The 19,024-nt window shown below is 34.4% G+C and overlaps 3 protein-coding genes and 1 non-coding gene across 7 annotated transcripts; all 4 read right to left on the bottom strand.

The window, feature by feature from the left end:
- Positions 1–2,596: 2,596 nt before the first annotated feature.
- LOC140838314 (uncharacterized) lies at positions 2,597–5,307 on the bottom strand. 2 transcript variants are annotated; one of them, XM_073204524.1, is made up of 7 exons: positions 5,115–5,307; positions 4,461–4,666; positions 4,328–4,383; positions 3,727–3,850; positions 3,531–3,637; positions 3,129–3,198; positions 2,597–2,901 (listed from the first exon to the last, which is right to left on the bottom strand). In XM_073204524.1, the coding sequence occupies exons 2-7, from the start codon at positions 4,540–4,542 to the stop codon at positions 2,822–2,824; spliced, it is 519 nt and encodes a 172-aa protein (XP_073060625.1). In that variant the 5' UTR covers positions 4,543–4,666; positions 5,115–5,307; the 3' UTR covers positions 2,597–2,821. The 2 variants fall into 2 exon arrangements, with proteins under 2 accessions (XP_073060625.1, XP_073060624.1); XM_073204523.1 differs by having other exon boundaries at positions 4,461–4,554; positions 5,115–5,306.
- A 1,548-nt stretch (positions 5,308–6,855) lies between these two features.
- LOC140838313 (basic helix-loop-helix protein 79-like) lies at positions 6,856–9,092 on the bottom strand. 3 transcript variants are annotated; one of them, XM_073204519.1, is made up of 6 exons: positions 8,660–9,092; positions 8,348–8,562; positions 8,095–8,229; positions 7,930–8,001; positions 7,337–7,549; positions 6,856–7,240 (listed from the first exon to the last, which is right to left on the bottom strand). In XM_073204519.1, exons 1-6 carry the CDS (start codon positions 8,985–8,987, stop codon positions 7,172–7,174), a joined length of 1,032 nt encoding a protein of 343 aa, XP_073060620.1. In that variant the 5' UTR covers positions 8,988–9,092; the 3' UTR covers positions 6,856–7,171. The 3 variants fall into 3 exon arrangements, with proteins under 3 accessions (XP_073060620.1, XP_073060623.1, XP_073060619.1); XM_073204522.1 differs by having other exon boundaries at positions 6,856–7,228; positions 8,348–8,560; positions 8,655–9,091; XM_073204518.1 differs by having other exon boundaries at positions 8,348–8,560; positions 8,655–9,090.
- Positions 9,093–9,262: 170 nt separating this feature from the next.
- On the bottom strand, positions 9,263–9,336 carry TRNAN-GUU (transfer RNA asparagine (anticodon GUU)). The gene has a single exon. It is a non-coding gene; the product is annotated as a tRNA-Asn (tRNA).
- Positions 9,337–12,460: 3,124 nt separating this feature from the next.
- LOC140838312 (U-box domain-containing protein 5-like) lies at positions 12,461–17,800 on the bottom strand. Its single transcript, XM_073204517.1, has 6 exons — positions 17,221–17,800; positions 16,515–16,600; positions 16,166–16,351; positions 15,911–16,018; positions 13,785–14,881; positions 12,461–13,510 (listed from the first exon to the last, which is right to left on the bottom strand). The coding sequence occupies exons 2-6, from the start codon at positions 16,569–16,571 to the stop codon at positions 12,745–12,747; spliced, it is 2,214 nt and encodes a 737-aa protein (XP_073060618.1). The 5' UTR covers positions 16,572–16,600; positions 17,221–17,800; the 3' UTR covers positions 12,461–12,744.
- Positions 17,801–19,024: the final 1,224 nt, after the last annotated feature.

The raw sequence follows: 19,024 nt of genomic DNA, 5'->3' as shown, positions 1-19,024 counted from the left end.
ACTCTCTCTTGTCCACTAGGTCATCAATCTCCATTCCCCCTCTCTCGCCAAGTTTCACTTCTTCCTTTTCTTTCTTTTCCTCCCCCCCATTTTCCACCTCTTTTTGCAAAGCTTCCAAATTTTCTCCCACGCCGAGATTTTCCTCTTCGATTAAGCACCGACTTTCCTCCCTTCCATCTTCCAACTCTTTCCGTAAAATCTCCCCAACCATTTTCTCCTCCACTAAATACAAAGTTTCCATCTTTTCCTCCTCCGCCGAACACGGAGCCTCGTTCTCTTCCGCCGGGAAATTCAGATCCATCTTACTTTCTTTACTCCTTAATCGAAAGCCTTTCTTTTCAAGAAACAAAGAATATATATAGAAAACCCAGCCTCGTTATTGTTCAAACGCCTCCGTACAAAAACCTCCTCCTCGAACGACGTCGTTGGTGTTGGTTTCCCCAACCACCTTTCACCTTGTCAAAAATTACTGCGGATCCTCGTTATATTTGTATTGTTTCACTTTTTACATATTAATAAAAGTAATTTCAATAAAAAAAAATTTACTGGCGGATGATTTTAAGTGGATTTGCTGAAAAACAAAATCCCGCCCGTTTGCTGGGATCATTTAAAATCAAGCGCCAATGTACCTTCTCGGGGCGGGGTTCGTCCTCCCTCCAGCTTTGCTGTATGTCTTCTTTCTTTCTAGACATGTTGTGGATTATGGTTCCGTTTTTACCCCTCAAAACAAGAAATTGGAAGTGGGAGAAAATATGTCCATCCAAGTTGGTGAGTCAGGGTGCATGCCACAAAGGTCAAATGCTTTTAACAAGTTGCGATCTTAACCACAATTTTGTTAAATCATCGAAAATTCAGCAATGGTTTAAGTGACTAATTAGCAATGATTTTAACAAAAATGTTTTCATTGGTATCTAGCAACGATTATTTATGTGAATAAGTGAATCGTTGCTCATACGCTTCCGATTTACTCATATTGACGCTAACAGTCTTTCGGTTCAGAAAATTTAATCGTATTAGCAACGAAAAAGCATTTTATAGAATTCTCGACAAAATTTTGCGACATATTTAACTGAACGTCGCAAATTGACGACGGTTTTATAAAAATTTTGTCAATTCTCAAATAAAACCCCTCGTTTTATCTAGCGGTTTTCACCTTTTTGCTCTAGCAATGGCTACTTTTTCCAATTTAGTTGGATTTTTATACATATTAATAATTTTTTCATGTGTTTCTTGCAATTATGAATTTTACTATATATCTGGAGCGTGATATTTAATTTTGTAGAGTAACATATAATTTGTATTGTTGTATGTTAGATCTAATGTCGAACATTTATGTTCGATTCATTATTTTTATAGTTGTGTATTATACTTAGTATTTTTTAGTTTTTAGGGTAGGTCTAGCTGATATTTTAAATTTTTTATGTTAGATTTGATTAGTATATTTGTTATGCAATTTCAGTGGGATAAAATGAAAATAATGATTTTTAAATACCAGCTATTTTTCAAAAAACAGTAGCTGGAATAAACGTTGAAGCGAACTATCACACTTTCTAAAACCATCGTTCATCGATTTTCACAACGATTTTTGCCGCCACAAAACCCGAATTTTTTGTAGTTGCAGCAAAATCGATTGGATTTTGACATAGCCACTTGTAACAATGTTAGAAATTCAATTTAAAAAACGTAGTACGATAAACTATCGAAACTCCCTCGTATCAAAAAGGTGATTGGGTTTACCATCTTTTGTTGGCCGAAGTACAAAACGAGTCTTTGATGGGGTCATCAAACGTGTTTGGCGCTAAGCGCAAGGCTGGAAAAGCGGACAAGGAGCAACTTGCAGATTTCTTTTCTGGAATAGCTGTTGATAATATAGGAGTTACTGAATAGCTGTTGCCTATTAATGAAGCCCCTGTGGCATCTAATAATACTGAATCTGTACCATTTGATTTTTTCAATTCGAGTTCTGGGAGGATACCAGGAGCCTGGGAGTCCTAGAAAAGTTTTTAATGTCTTGATGGGTAGTATGTCCACAAATGGTAACCATCCATTTCCAAAGCAACTGCTGGGAAAGGATCAGAAAATGTCAGTTCAATATCCAGTATCTTCCCGGAGACTAAAGTTTCAAACCATGTTTTGAATACTGGATTTACTTCTCCAGCTACGGGGATGAATGCGAATCCCATGTTTCTTTGAATGATATGACCTATAGTAGTCCAACTGGCTTGACGTTCAATCAATCCCTTGGTTCTCTGCACGTGATTTATCGTGCCATGGAGTGTCTTGTCACGCAACAGCAGTTCCTGGCGGCAATGACCATCTTCCAGCAACTAGGGAGTCTTCAATCAAATACAAGTATCAGTTCTGCTTGAGGAGGAAATTCTTCACCCTAGTCAAATATTTTTAATCCTGGGATGTCTACCCAACCTCCCATCTCTTATGAATGACTCAAAGAGAGAGGAGACCAACGAATTTTCTCATCGAATCCCCATACATACACCAAATTTCTCTAAAAGCCAGCGGTTCCTCAAAAAATAAAAACAATCTCATACAAACAGGTCAAAAAATTTACCATCATAATGATTTGATATTAGCAAGATGACATTAATGATTAATCCCCTGATATCCAAAATATTTTGACATTTCAATTAAAAATAAACTATCAAAGAGTAAATTATGAAAACAAAATATGAAAGAGTACAAGAACAAAGGAGACCCAGAGATTCTCGATTTTCAACTTCCAATTAAAAGAAACTAAGATACTCTGACCCTTAAGATATAAAGACGGGTATAAGCCTCCTGCAAGTTGAGATCCAAAAATGGATCAAGAGGTTCTCTTGGGAGGAGCCATATTGTGAATAAGGGTGGTAGTCGCCGTGATAGCATACATTTGTGTCAAGAATCCTGCACAGATGGTGAAATTCAAATTGATTAAAGAATAATCATCTACATAAAAGACCTAGCAGGAATGAAGTAGGACAATCGCACCCTCAAATTAAAATAATCTACAAGAATGTTTCTTTTTAAGAAACTATGAATTTTACCCCATTACAAGTATGTCAAATTTAGTTTCATGAAGTTTTCGATCCATCACTATAAGCAATTAATCTGTATCAAGGAAAGAAATTTACCGAGTACAACAAAAGCAATCTTCAAAACTTCCAATCTCGACACCTCCCATCTACTGAAATCTTTGATAATCTAATTCGCATGAAGCAGACAGGGTAAAAAGAAAGCGTGATAATCCTATTATAAGATCTCAAAAGAGTGGGCAAAAATGAGATTGGTGAAGGACTATATTCCACTCAACATCTCTGAGGATGAAGTTCAATTATTGCATTAAAAGGTTAAAGAAATTTAAGTAAAACTGCTTAAATAGAAGATTCACTTTGATAAGACTGTTACCATCCTTTCTTTCATCTTTTTCATCAAAAGGTGTTCTTTACTGCTCCAACATCCAAAACTTCATGTTGATTAAAGCTATGATTAAACTTGAAAACATCAAATATTAAGGAACAAGAAAATAAACCTACCTCGAATGACTTTTGGCTCTTAAGGAGACAAACAACCGAGATAAGGGTTGCAACCGAAGATCCAAACAAATACAACTTCAAAAGATTAACACGGTTGCGCTTCCGACCTTTCAAAATGACAATGAGTAATTCTAATAGAATCAGAGGTCATATTGCATAAGTTAGCATAACAAAACAATGATCTTTTAGAGCCTACCTATTTCTCCTACTAAGAGGGAAATAAAACTAACAGCAGCAGGAGATAAAGAAAGTTTATCAATAGTCACCCCCTTTGGTGTAGTTTGGAATTGAACTAATGCAGCTACAAATTGAATAATTGCCTGCAATATTTGTCGACAATCAGACTGTAATAAAATCCTGTTAGAAACAATAGCTAGCAATGCGTGGTAGTGAGTACATCATGTGCTGGTTTTCTCCGGTCACATACGTGAAGCTCGCACAGTGGGCGCATAAATTTTAACATTACTCATTTCAATGAAGGAAGCACAAAACCATGAATAGTTATAAAATGGAGAACACCATTTTGTTGAAATATACGATTTATACCTAATTAAAGTTTAAAAAAAAGTTGCAAAAGTTACTTTCTGAAATAGTTGATTATGAATTGTTATTTCCAGTTATGGGAGGCGACAGCCATTGTCTCCCTTGTTCCACCCTACTTGATTTTCTCAATAATTTCCTTTTTTTATCATCTCTTAAACATGCAAGAAAAAAGAAAGAACCAAATCCATCGTCAAACTATGATAGCTCAAATATCAGAAAAAAATTCACAGCTATCCAGATAAGTGTGCAAGTACCTGAGTGAAGATGACCACAGAGAGGCGAGATCTTCCTCGAGCCACCTTTTTATATCCTTCAATTCAAAAATAAAAATAAGACAAACAGTTACCCTAATTACAAAAAGGGAAGATGGATAATTGGAGAGCTTACTGGAGTCAACAACCATGCGGTAGGAAAAATCAGAACCGTCTGTCCCAGATGGCCTTCCATTCATGGATTTTCTCATACTCATTCTCTTTTGCTTCTATTAACAAAAAATTCACGTTTTAATAATGTCTTCCTTCAGTCTCCATCTTTTTTCTTACACTTTGAAGCAAAAAATCAAAGCTGCCAATTCTTTTCTTTTTTTCTTGAAGCTTCGAAAGTTAAAATCAATGTTAGGCAAATTAGGTTTTGATTAAGATTGGTGTTTAAAAATGATGTTCACTGATTTATATACATTAAGGCAGAAAACAAATATTTATTGGTAATTCCAGTCGTAGAATTTGAAATTGTATGCTTGTTTTTATGATTTAACAAATTCAATTATCTAACACAGTACTTCGTTATTGAGTCTAGCCCAATCTTTATCTGATCATATGCGTAGGACATTTCATTTTCGTTATCTCGTATTCTGCTGGAAAGTAAAAAAACGAGCTTAAGAATGATAAACTCCAGTCAAATTCAAGTAAAAAAAAGAATCTTGATCGAACAGTACAGTAAATCATCTCTATCTCAAATTTTCAAGTATCCCTGAAACAAATCATCCAATTTCCAGTAAAAACACATGAATTTCACAAAAGATCAATTAATAGATAAACTAACCTTCTCTTCCACCGTCTATGTTGGAATTCAGAATAGCAGATTGACAAAATCACCGATTCACCAAGAATCTCAATTTAACGAGACCGAAAAGCAGAATTCCTCGCGGAACATCAACAAATGCGTTAATTGTTGGCGTCTCGTAAAGGCTGGGAAAATCGCAGTAACGTAGATCGACACTTGGAACTGTGAATTGTTTCAATTTGAGCCTATAATCAATAAAAGTCCAGACCATTAGTTTTGGGCAAATAAGCCCATTGAACCTTCACGTGGGTCGAAATTTGAAAAGTTTGTATATTTTATTTTCTCTAATTTATTATTCTAATTTTGGAACAGACACAATGTTTACTCGATAGTTAAAAACAATGACATTTTCCTATCATAACAGGCAATGCGTATTCTCAATTTCTAATTTCAAAAAAATTAAAAATTAAAAATCAAAGAAGTGTGAAATACAAGAGAAATTACATATATTCTATTTTATTAAAGTTGAGGACATGATAGTAACCACATAGGAAATACACCAACTTTATCCTTACAAGATACCAATATTATATTTTTGTTTTTTGTTTTTAGTTTTTAAAAAAATTCAACACACACTTTTATTTTTATTTTTTTTATTTCAACAATTCAAATATCAATTTAGTTCATCCATAATTTGTCAAATTTCACTTTAGTACATCGATAATAATAAAAAAGACTGTACAAACATGTATCGAGTATTCAAAGTAAATAGTTTAAATAAAGCAACGAAGTTTTTTTTGAAGTAACTAAAATGTTGTGCTTTTACATTATGTAAGGATGTAAACGAATCGAATCGAATATGACGAAACTTTGAAGGTTCTCCCGAGTTTGAGGACGATCGAAATATTCGGACATGTTCACGAACTATTTGAATTATTGCTCGAAAATAGGTATTCGAAAATCTCGATATTTATTTATTTAATATATAATTATATTATATTAATAAAATACTAAAGTCCGCGAGCAACTCACGAACAAAATAATTTGGGTTCGAATTCGTCTTGAAAAAAGTTCGAACATGTTCAAGCTCGGCTCGAATTCGATAAGCTCGGATACGAATCAAATATTTTTTCGAATCGGCTTGAATACACCCTTAACATCATATTAGTTTTTATATGACGCTCGAGTTTACTTAGATGGTAAGAGATATAAAGACACACATCCATTAATCCAGAAGAGTTTCCTCGGCTAATAATCTGAAAGTAAACACATCCTCCCATAAAGGGGCATGCATCTATTGCCATGTATTAGGCAATATTACCAATTTGTCCTAAAAAATGAGAGCAAAATTTTAAGGAATAATTGTGGGAAGCTATGAAAATAGCTATCCAAATGATGATGGTCCTATTCTCAGTGGCTCTAAGTGGTCACCACCTTAACAACAACTAGTCATTGTATCCTCTTTATCTTTTACCTTTCAATCGCCTATCCTTTGTCCCACTTTTTTTAAAGTTCCCAACTGTAATCCCTTGTTTCTATTCGATTGGGTGTAAAGAGAGATCATATACTTCATAGAAGACACAAACATGCATTCTTCTAGAACAAAGTACGGTTAACGAGCGATGAAAATTTTCGACTCGAGGGAGGTTCGTTAGAGATATAAACGAGTGATCTTGATGGAGTTGGGAATTAAAGGAAAATTATATCTTGCTAAACATGATTCCCTATTCCAGCTTTTTAAAACTGAGCAGAACTGGGGCAAAGGTAAAATTACTGTGGATACATAGAATCCAGTTAATTATATTATATTCAATGAATAGGTACAATGAGGTGATAAATGACTTACAGGAAGTAATACAACTGGAAATGTTATGTCACTTTAAACTCATTACTCAATACACACATATTCTAGCAATCCATCATTGAAAAAGAATTCTTCTACTGGTGCTATCTAGTCACAGATTCCCCGAGCATTCTGTGTTTCATCTTGAGATTTCCCACGAATCTCGAATACCGGGGTACAAGTAAGATTAGCTTATGAATCCACAACAACCAGACCTTACAGTAGAATGACGCCCTGGTTTGGTATTCTTGTACTAATAATGAAACCTGGTATTGAACAGATTCGGGAACTCAGAGTCCCAACTTGATATCTGCAGTAATTGCTGCAAAAGATCAATGAGTCACTCATGAGAAGGTCAAGCAAGGAATGAATGAGTTGAGACATGGTTAGAAAGATGAATAGAGATCCAGGAAATTACAGGGATTGAAGCGGAATCAAGAAAAACTTCAGGGGCAAGCACACTAGAGGGTCCTTCATTTTGAGTTGCCATTTGAGATTCATTCGATATTAGATTAGTTCCATGATTTGAGGTTCCCTGTTGCATCGGATTATACTGGAAACACGCTGAATTGGTGGCTTCAAATTCTGTAGCAGCTGGTGTTTGTGGTGTTTTGGCAACGTATGCAGGAATCTTCAATCCAAAATTTGATCACAAAGTTAGTCACATATGCTAGCATTTAAGTCGGGAACCGACCAACTAAAATTCTATTCAAGCCATTTTTCCAAAGATTTGAGCTCATGTTAGGTGCCGACAGAAGTTTTATGTTAGAACATATTCACTCATGTTTGGAAACTGATTAATATACGCCCAACATTAATATATAAAGTACAACCACGTACTACGGTTGAGCATTGAATAACATTGGCCTAAAAATCAGCACGCCAATGAATATATCGGCTTTTGGACACCGAGATTTTGCGAAATGTGACTTCACGTCTCTCATACTGATTTTAAAATCACTTCTCTCAAACTTCAAACTCATTGGATACGGTGGAACACAAGGAAGTTACCTCTTTCGTGAAGAAATCGTCAATGCTAAAGTCGAGCCGGGGGTTTGAAACAGCAAGTTTCATTGAAAGAAACTGCAGATCGCAACATAAATGGTAGCAGCATCAAAACACAAGCCGATTCTGTAAAATGCTACTTTAAAACCAAGAAAACGAAACAAACGGTACCTCAACTTGTTTTTGTAAAGACTGAACATAGTTGATGATTTCATCCAGAATTCCGGACTTGCCAGTAACTTTATTGCAACTGGGGACTAAATCTTGCAAGCACTTCATCTTCTTACTGATTTTTTCCCGTCTCGCCTATAAAAACCCACAAACCAATCGTCTTAGAAAATCAAGAAAGCTAAAAACATCCGGCTAAATTCCCATGTCCTTAAATTGTTCTTTTGATGGCAAATTAAAGGAAAAAGAATCCTACTCTTTCTGCTAAACTGTGGCTATCGGTGGCCTGGCCACGCCGTGCCCGGACATGTATATAATCGGGCTTTGGTGCCTCGGAAACCTTGGAACCTTTCTTGGAACAAGTGTTTGTTGAAGTTTCCAGCTCAGTTTTTGTAGTAACCTCTGATTTCTCGTCTCCTGCTTCCTCTTCAACAAGTCCTTCGTTCTTGCATTCATCTTCTAGACTAAACTGAAATTAAAAAGAAAATAATTTGAAAACCCACAAACCATTGTGAAGCAAGATGCTAGTTTTTCAAGGAAAAGAACTGAAATTAAAGCCAAACCTCTGCTGCTTTTCTCTTCGTAGCAGAACAGAAAACACTGCATCCTACGTCGACCAGGCTACTGTTACATTGGCTGTCAGTTTTCAAGATGGTAACACTTGCCAAGGACGAGTTGTTAGAGCTCGAAACAGACGAAAAACACCGCTGATTCGTATCACCGGAAGATTGATGAGCAGCCTTGACGGGATGCCAGCCGTTGGATAAAATTTCTTGTTGATGATCAGATACAGAGTGCAGATTAACTCGAGAAGCATGATGATGATCTTCTTGGTTATTACTAGAATGAAGGCGTTGGAGTATGGCCTTTTGTCTTTCGAGCACACTTACGTCCATAATTAACAGGGGAATTCAAGATTTGGCGGGGGGAATGCGGGGAAATGGGTGACGTGAGGCGATGATGATGGGAGATAGAAGGATTTATAAAGATGAAAGGTGGAGAATGGGAGTTAATGGTGATGAAATGATAGGGAAGATGGGGGGGTTTGTGGTGGTGGTGGGGGCGGAAAGGGGTGGAGAGTGGAGCCCAGTGTCCCACGCGCCACCATGTGAAATTGTCCGAGGAAGGGTGATTTGGTAAAATCATCGCATGGTAAAAAATATATCTATTTCGCTAGAAGGAGGGCTTGAACCTCCGACCTTGTGGTTAACAGCCACACGCTCTAACCAACTGAGCTATTCCAGCTATTTAACATTGTAATGTATTAATATTTTTATATTTAAATTATCTCTCCCATTTTCCATATCCCCGTGTTTTTCTTAAAGACCATTGTACCACCACCCATTGATATCTAAACAAAGTTTGACACACATCTTGTATCTGTAGCCCAAAATTTTGAGCCCCTTGTTAAAAAAAAAATAGATCTTTCGTGAACGATCTCACGAATTTTTATCTGTAAGACGGGTCAATCTTACCAATATACACAATAAAAAGTAATATTTTTTTAATGGATGATCCAAATAAGATATCGGTCTCACAAAATATGATCCATGAGACCGTCTTACATAAGTTTTTGCCTAAAAAAATCCTTAAAAAAGTAATACAAACCATAAATATTTCAACACAATATATATCTTCACTATTGGTAATTAAAATAAGTTATATTTATTTATTGAAAATAGTTAATAAATTAAAACGACTACCTTTACTCTCCGTCACCTTCACAAAGGGTATTGTGTACCTTTGTGTAGTAGCAATTATCCACTTTCAAGTGGGAATATAAAAATACATGCACTGCTCCAAAAAATACATGTGGGTGGTAGACAACATCAAGTCAAGATACACACATTAACTGTTGGCAAAAATACAAAAGGGATTTGCCCAATTCCACATGGTATGTTGTCTTTGGGAGCATTCTGCAGACATCAACGGGTTTTAGGGCTATAAATTCAGAGAAGCAATCCAAACAATATTCTAAAAACAAATAATTATAATAATAGTGATTGTTGTCGATTGTAAACATGTGATGATGGATGCAACATGGATAAGGAGAGGGATGGAGCTAATTCAAGAGTTTCCCATTCTTGAATATTTGAAATATAAATTGCACTCAATAACGTTGATCGTTCATTGTTTTATTTGTGATTGAGTCGTGATGTTATGACAATGAAAACTGCATATGTTACTCTTTGATGTCGAACAAACACGATAATCTTCAAACGATTTTGTTCATGCTATCCATATAGGTAGTGATATTACACATTCAACACATGACACATGTGCTGAATGGATAAATAATGATAAGTCATTCAACCATAATGTATGGATGAGTGATCATGATTTATCACTCCACACAAGTCGTGTGATAAATGGATGATGCTATTACTTACGTGAGTAGCATCTATCAAACTTAAAATTTATTAATAGGTAACACCAATCAATCATTTTTACATTTCACATTTTTTTATATTGGAAAAGATTAAAATAAATAATTAATAAAAAAAATCCCATTAATTTGTTTCTTTAAACATCTAGTTTTTCTAGGCCAAGTGAATGGATGAACCCCCTAAATTTGGTACCTATTCCGTATTAGACGTTTCTATATAAAAAGCAATCAGCATTGTGCTTTCTTAAAATCGGGCAAAAAAGCCCAAAATATGGTGCACACAAGAAATTAGGAGTGCCTATCTTAAAAGCAACTTACATATGTACAGCTATTTAAAATGGAATCATTGTGGTGTCTTCGGAAAAACCCTAAATTTGTGGATATGTAAATTTTAAATCATCATATAATTTTATGGATTATTCTGTGATATATCGGTAATATTTCTCCTTATATGATGTAGTCAAATGTTAGTCATTAGATCATCAATATATATGTAAAATTTCATAAAAATGTTATGGATCCACATGATCTAATTGTACTTGAATAGGAGAAAAAACACTCTCACTGGGCTCCAATTATTGTGCAAATTATACAGACAGAGTAAAATTCACTCTTGCTATGATAGGTCTCTGTGATACTGTTTCACAAATCTATATTCGTGAGATGTTCGATCCAGTTTATATATGCAAAGAAAAATAATACTTTTGATACAAAAAATTAATACTTCAATGAGTTGAGTCGAGTTAAAAATATGTATCACAAATATAATTCGTGAGACAATCTCACAATAATTTTTATACATCTCTGTATACGCTGATCAAAACAATAGTATCAATCTAAAACAATTGAAATAAGTATAATTATAAGATTAATGGGAGAGGAACAACATCACTTTTAAGTTGATGGAGAAAGATGATGGAAAAAGGATTTTAGGGTCCCCATAATCTGGACAGTGGCATCAACGATATTTCTTTATACATACATAATTTTAGATGATAATAATATTACCTATATATAATCTCTTATTTTAATCGAAAATCATGTAATTTTTTTTCGTAATTATGTTATTTTATTATATCATAACTAATTTTAATCATGTATATTTAATTTTTTGATTTCGGTCTTTTTTTTAGAAGTGTTAATATGATATTACACACACGAACGTCACATTTCGAAAAATAAAAGAAAGTACCATATTTGCGAAAATTATATATATTAATACTGAAATTCGATTATCAAAATAATAAAGAAGATAATATACACAGTCAAAGTTGCGATTTTCCTTACATATGCTGTGTTTGGAGATTGATTTGAGTTAGGTGAATGATGAGAAACAAAGTAAAATATACTCTGTTTTTTCCCCCAACAAAAAAATCTAGTTCCAAACATAGCCTTACTCCTTTATCTGTATATCATGAAGAAGGATCCTACAACACTTTTACCTAAATGATCACATCAACTATGGTCCAACCCCACTGAACAAAACAAATTGTTTAGCACAATTCAACCACCACCATGTTTATTTATTGATTTTTCCCTTATTATTTTCTTATTTTTTTTATCATTTTTTTATTATTTCTAATACTACATAAATTGGTCCCCTATGTTTTTCAACTTTAGTTCTTGATGGTATCAATTTGATTGTAATCTTGAGTATAAATTCTCTGTGGACCACTAATAAAGAAAAGGTAACAAGGATACAAAAAAATTAAGTTGCAACAAAGTTATCTTTTCTTTATGATCTTCATACTACAGCTTACTGATTTTGCTAATAATCTCAATCATTAAAATTTAAACTTTTATTTATGGTTAAAGTGATTTTTAAAAGTACAAGTAAACATAAGTTGGAAATATGGTTTCTTTGAAGACAGTAATGATTAAATAATTAGATAAACAAGGGGATGAAAATGGCAGGTGTAAATGAATATGATTAGATATAGGTATTAAACTTTCAATATTATGAATACATTATAAATCAAGGGATAGACTAATTAAAGTCCAATCACAGTATAAAATATGCAAACGAACTTTACAGAGAGCATATATCAAGGGAATCGAAGAAAACTACAACACAATCTTTTCTTCCCCAAATAATGCACTCTATACATAACTAATATTCACTAAAATCACCAAAGTTCAGTCTTTAAAGGAGCAAGCACACTATATTAATATGTGCCCTCAAGTATCACTTTCTGCAACACTCATGCTAACTATATCAGGTGAACTAACATATACATATAAATAAAACTATGAACAGCTAAAAGGTTTTAGCCGACGGGGTTCAACTTTTTTTTCTTCGACGAAAAGGCAACTTGTTTGGAGAAGATTTTACCAAGCAATCCCCCAGATTTCGAAAGAGGCTTTTTATCTTTTCGTTGTTCGATAGATTCTTTAACAGCAACTGGTCCCGTGTTTTCTCCGGAAGTACTGAATTCCTCTTTGAGAATTCGAAGTAATTCCAGAGCCATGGCTTTCGCTTTATTGTTGCCATTGACAGATATATGAACAAGGCCAGGAATAACACCCTCTTTCATGACCAGCTGACAATAAAGTACATGTTGAGAGCACAAAGAAAGAAGAATAGATACTGCACACTCTTGATCTTCTTTACTCTCTTTCTCGAGTTGCTCGGAGATAGCAGAAATGCATCTTTCAGTTCCAGCAATAGAAACTCGGATCTCTTCGATGTGACATAAGTTTTTCAGTATGGTAACACAATATCTTGCTAGAGTATTATCCTCCAAAAGTGGAATAAGTTTCGAAACAAAGTCTGAAGGCCAGATCATTGAAGCAAGATCATCTTTTGACGACAAGTTACCCAATATTTTTAAGGCTGGTTCCAGCAATTCTAGAATCTGGCAGTCGAGTATATTAATGATTCCAAGCAGTGCACCAGATGCTGCTAGTTTGTAGCCACAGTGTTGGAAAGAGGATAGCACCTCCAATATGGAGAGAGCTTGTTTAGCAACCTCCGTATCAAGAAATGATGCCAGAATAACAAAAGTATCTTCATTCATGTATAAACTGCTGTTTCTGTAATTAGCAGGACAATATATAAGCAAAGGAAATTGTTATTAGTAGAAATCAACATCATAATCTAGGATAAAAGTTAATATTATCAAATTTTCACATCCATTTTGTTTTTCCGTGCTGATAGAAGGGTTTGCCAGCGCGGTGTTAAATGGGTAACTAGAACAAAAGATGTCATGTTTTTACATGATCTTGTTTCCAGTTCACTATAATAATTAATTTTCAGAACCATTGAAGAAGATAGTAGAGTTATCTCCAAGACGCTACATATAAATACCTGTCTTTCTGCACCAATTTTAATAATAACAGACATCCAGTTATCTGAGCATTCACATCACCAAAATCACAAGCATCCCTCAAAAATCTAAGAAGTAGTTGAACGAACTTTTCCGTTGGCATTTCTGGCCAAGATGCATCATTACTTTCCAAAATTCTTTTAAAATCTTCAATAGCATTGCACCTAGACTCCCAGGGAAGAGAACTAAATTTATCAAAATATTCCACATCTATTTCATGAGAGGCTTTTGCACCATCATCGATTTTAGAATGTGAGGGATCTGAATCATGACTGGATATAAATGGCAAAAAACTGAAATCTAGGGGAAGATTTAGATCATTCATGGAACTACTCAAGCTAGCAATGGAATTGGTAGAAGTTTCCCAAGATTTTACCAATGAATACTGCATTTTGGGGTCAGGAATCGACACATTATGTGTGGCACACCATTTCAAGATCAGATCTTTCATACCCGAATTTGAAGTTAATGACAGGTGAGCCAGCTTCACTTTGGTCTTCGGGCAAGTTTCATTACCTTCATCAAGCCACTTCTGTATCCACATCCTTTCAAACGTTTGCCCAGAAGCAATCACAACTGGATCATACATTAACTTCGAAGTTAAAGGGCATATGAACTCCTCTGGTGGCACTGGCCTACTTAACATTTTAATTTCAGATTCATCAAACCTATAATTCATATGGAGCTCAACTTCTCCTGAAAAATAGTATGGGCCCATAGATGAAACGGGTTCATCAGTTACAGCTGGACTATTATTTTTTAGCTCCGCAATAATAAGTTTCCCATATTTGTTCAGAAGATTCAGAAAGAACAACAAGATCTTCCTCTTAGTTGGTTCAGTTTCACCAAATTTATCAACAAGCTTTCTGATGGATCTTTTCTCAATCAATAAAGCCTTTTGGGATGTAAGATGAAGCAGGGAAGAAACAGTTTGAATAGCAGAAAGTGTGACTTCCTCTGTGTGATCAGCTGTTGAACCATATTTATGAAGCAAATCCCGCAATAACTTCCCAGCCTCCTCTTCAGGTGGATCCAAACAAAAAGCTGCAGTCCTCAGATCAGAAATAATTCCAGAAATCTGATAGTAACATTTGGTAAAACATGTCAACCATTAAAAGTTTATGGTCTCACAAGAAAACAGAAGATCGTGGTCTAATTTTTCAACCTCGTCGACAGTAAAAAAATGGAGCATGTTAACTGTGGGAACATCATTGGATAAATAATGAAACTAAATAAAACTTATAAGATAAGAATGTAGTCTGTTTAGGGAGATTTTCAGCTCGCTTAGTAGGATCCTTGAAGGTAAATTTTAAATTTCCCCCAACCCAATATTTCATCTTTCTAGTCACACAATGGTATCATGTATTTTCCCAGCTACTTCTTTCTTTTCCAGAAAGAAGGAAAAAGCAAGACATTTGTATTTTTTTTTTGAAGGTAAAGACATTTGTATTTGTTTGAGAAGAGAGAAGAATACATGGAAAAAAAAGCACGAGAACTTTTTTTTAATAAAAGCACAATACCATTTTTAAAAAATAAAAAATAGAATTGTGAAATAATATAGTGGTTAGGAAATGAGGTATAAAACCTGCCAAGATGATCAGTCACGTTGTGACTGCTTTTCTTTTTCCCAAAAAAAATTGTCATTTTATACCAAAAACAGACACCTATAAAATCTTCCTAGAATGATTATCCAAGAGGTCTTGCCATTATTCCACTTCTATGCCCTGGAGCGACATGCTCATCATCATCACCATTCATTGGTAGTAATAGTAGACTAATATTAGTAGTTCAATATTGATCATCATCATCACCATTCATCGGTAGTAATAGTAGACTAATATTAGTAGTTCAATGTTGATCATCATCATTGTCATCACCATTCATTGGTAGTAATAGCAGACTAATATTAGTTTAATATAGTTCAATGCTCATGATTTGAATAGTGATCACAAACGTCTAAAGTGAGTTTCAGAAAACCTAGAATGAGCAAAAATGAATTGCTTAGGATGCCCACATAATCAACGAATGGAAGAAAAAAAATTGCATCAAAATTTCAGAAAATTCATCTAGGAAGATTTATTTGCTAAGAGGGGTCTTGATTGCTGACCTTTGCCGCCAGCACTACTGGAACCATATTCTGAACTTGATCAAGACTATGCTCCAACAAGTTCCTTGACTTTTTACATCTGGATATTATAGCATCTCCAGTAAGTGCCTGTTAATTTTACAGAACAGCAAAGAAAAAATACTAGTCACGCATTACAACAAGTTTTTTAACACATATAAGAATCTCTAGATTAATTTTAATCATGTTGAAATCAGTTTTATTACACTTAAATCTGGATCGGTGTATGGTATATACCAGATAGAGTGCGCTGGACTCACTGCAGTGTTGAAGCAGAGACTTGGCTTTAATAATACCATTATTTAACAAGCAAAGCGCCTCTATTCCTGATGTGCAACGTGGACGAGCTGCCTCAATTTCTGGAAAAATCTTGGAAACCATGATGACAAGTTTAAGGAGTTCCAAACACATTCGAGCATGTACCTGCAATCATATCACATATAAAGTCTAAAGAAAATGCAAATTGGAGCTTTTTATTATAGTAACAATAGCCATGATTGTGATAAACAATTCAAAAAACTTGCATTATGCTTTCGTAGAATAATAGAATTTGATCCCATGCAAGGACTCAGAGAAAGTAATTCACCTTAATGTTCCAGGTATTTGGCAGTCCTTCCAAGACATCGACATCGTCCTTACCCATCAGAAATAAATCTAATCTGAAAGACTCGGCTGCAAGTAATAAACACGATACTGATTTACATGGGATGCATATCTATCGATCTATATATTCTATAGGTCGGCTTACGTACTCACACAGATAAACATGTAAGCAAACGATGAACTTCATTCATAGGGCAGGGAAGAATCTTTATTGGCCCACATATTACAAAGTCCTCACTTGACTACTACCTCAGTGGATTCGTGTTTTGGTCTTCTCATATGTCGTATTATAGAGATAATATATGAAACTGGTGATGTAGCACAACGGTTTGTAAGCTTGAGATATCGTATTTTTTAATTCGATGTCGTAGGAGAATCATTTTTAAACCTCGATGCAGTTACACTTTAATCGAAAATCAACCAGCCTAACCGTACATATCAAACAAAAAATGAATTGGCTGTTCTTTGCACATCAGAAATAATAAATTTCCAATAACTAAACGATCCAAGACGAGATTAAACGTTACTCAGCTAAACAAATGCATTTTATTACTAAGACTTGCTATGAAAGAGTGAACATACAAATAAAACGAAAAAAAGCCAACCACATGTTCACAATAACCACCGAAACAACCAAAATTCAAGAACAAGGTCAGATCAAGAATTTAAAGGGAGTGTAAATTTCTTACACGGTTAACAAATCAGCAGAAACTCGATCATGTTTCCCTCCTCCGTCACACCAGAAAGGACAGCTTTGTCTCCCATTCCTCAACACCGAACTCACCGAAAAAAAAAAGAAGATTTATCAAATACTTCAAAAATCTTTTGCCTTTGCCTACAAACCAAAGTCCTTGATTCTTTAAACACACGAATCCCCACAAAAACTTCAATCTCTAACCAAACATATCCCCTTCTCACCTCGAAAAGGTGAAAAAAAAACGGCCCACTGGATCAAGAACACCGCAAAATGATATTATTTTCTTATTTCCCCATAATAAACTTAAAAGTTGATCATAAAAATCCGACCTTCAAGTTTCACGCCCAGAATAAAAAGTTTAACTACGCTTGAGCCAGAATCAAAGTGCCTCCAAAAAAACTTTATTCTAGCAATCCCACCCGATCCTTATATCTACACCTCAATCCGAAAAGATAGAATCAAAGACAAATAGACAATGATGTGGCCCGCCTTTATCCTCAGTGAATCTCCGCGGAAAGAGAGAGAGGAGCGAGTCCCAAATGGCCGAACGCCCTTTATTAAGAATAATAGTGTCGGGTATTGCAGTCAAAAGCGCCTCCACTGGAATAATACAAATCTATTAGCATTTATTCAAATTTTACTAATTAAATACAAAAATGTAATAATTATTTGTATTAAATAGATTTCAATAATTGATTATAATAAAAAAAACGAAATATAGCACAAAATAGAACAACCGATAATCGATTATCGTGCCCAAAAGGGGGGAGAAAATTGGGGGCCATAGCCGCAAAACCATTCAAACAAGTTATTATCCTTGCGTATATAGTTATTTTTTATAATTATCGATGAATTAAAGTTAAATTTGACAAATTATAAAAAAATTAAATTGATATTTGAATTGTTGAAATAAAAAAAAAACAAAATTATGTATTGAAATTTAAAAAAAAAACAACAAAATGTTTAATATTAATATCATATAAGTGTAAAGTTGGAAGAAAAAGTTAGTGTCCTTCTTAGATGGTTACTATCATGTCCTCAACTTTAATAAAATAAATATATAATCATGAAAAAAAAATATGGCAAAAACTTATGTGAGACGGTCTCACGGATCGTATTTGTGAGACAGATCTCTTATTTGTGTCACCTATGAAAAAGTATTACTTTTTATTGTGAATATAGGTAGGATTGATCCGTCTCACATATTATGATCCGTGAGACGGTCCACATGAGACCCACTCAAAATTGGAAAAATCTTGTGTGAGACGGTCTCACGGGTCGTATTTGTGAGACGGATCTCTTATTTGGGTCACCCATGAAAAATTATTACTTTTTATGTTAAGAGTATTACTTTTTATTGTGAATATGGGTAGAGTTGATTCGTGAGACGGTATCCCATGAAACACACTCTATGAAAATATTGTCCCACGCTGCCTATTAGATGTGGTCTACGTTTGGTCTTCTTTATTCTATGAATCCCGTTGAAGGCTGAAGCAGCAAGTTGTCTATTCTATAAACCAAGTGATTTCCACGCAATATTAAATCCAATATATATATATTTGATGGAGACATATCAACTTTGTATTTTCTAGTAACTACAAATCCTCTATTTTTATTGGCCCTTTATTTTGAAAGATTCAATATCTTGAATAATTGGTTTTTGGTAGGTTCAAGAAACTATTCACAAATGAAAGTTCAATTTTGTGAGTCAGAGTTTATATACTATCCAATCTTTAAAGAGTATTACTTAATATATCAATAATATTTTTTATTTTTTAAATATGAATTGAGTAAAT

Source organism: Primulina eburnea, chromosome 8 (assembly GCF_022965805.1).
Source record: "Primulina eburnea isolate SZY01 chromosome 8, ASM2296580v1, whole genome shotgun sequence".
Taxonomy (NCBI): Eukaryota; Viridiplantae; Streptophyta; class Magnoliopsida; order Lamiales; family Gesneriaceae; genus Primulina; species Primulina eburnea.
The sequence above is the reverse complement of the archived record's forward strand: the minus strand, read 5'-3'. Positions and strand labels throughout refer to the sequence as shown.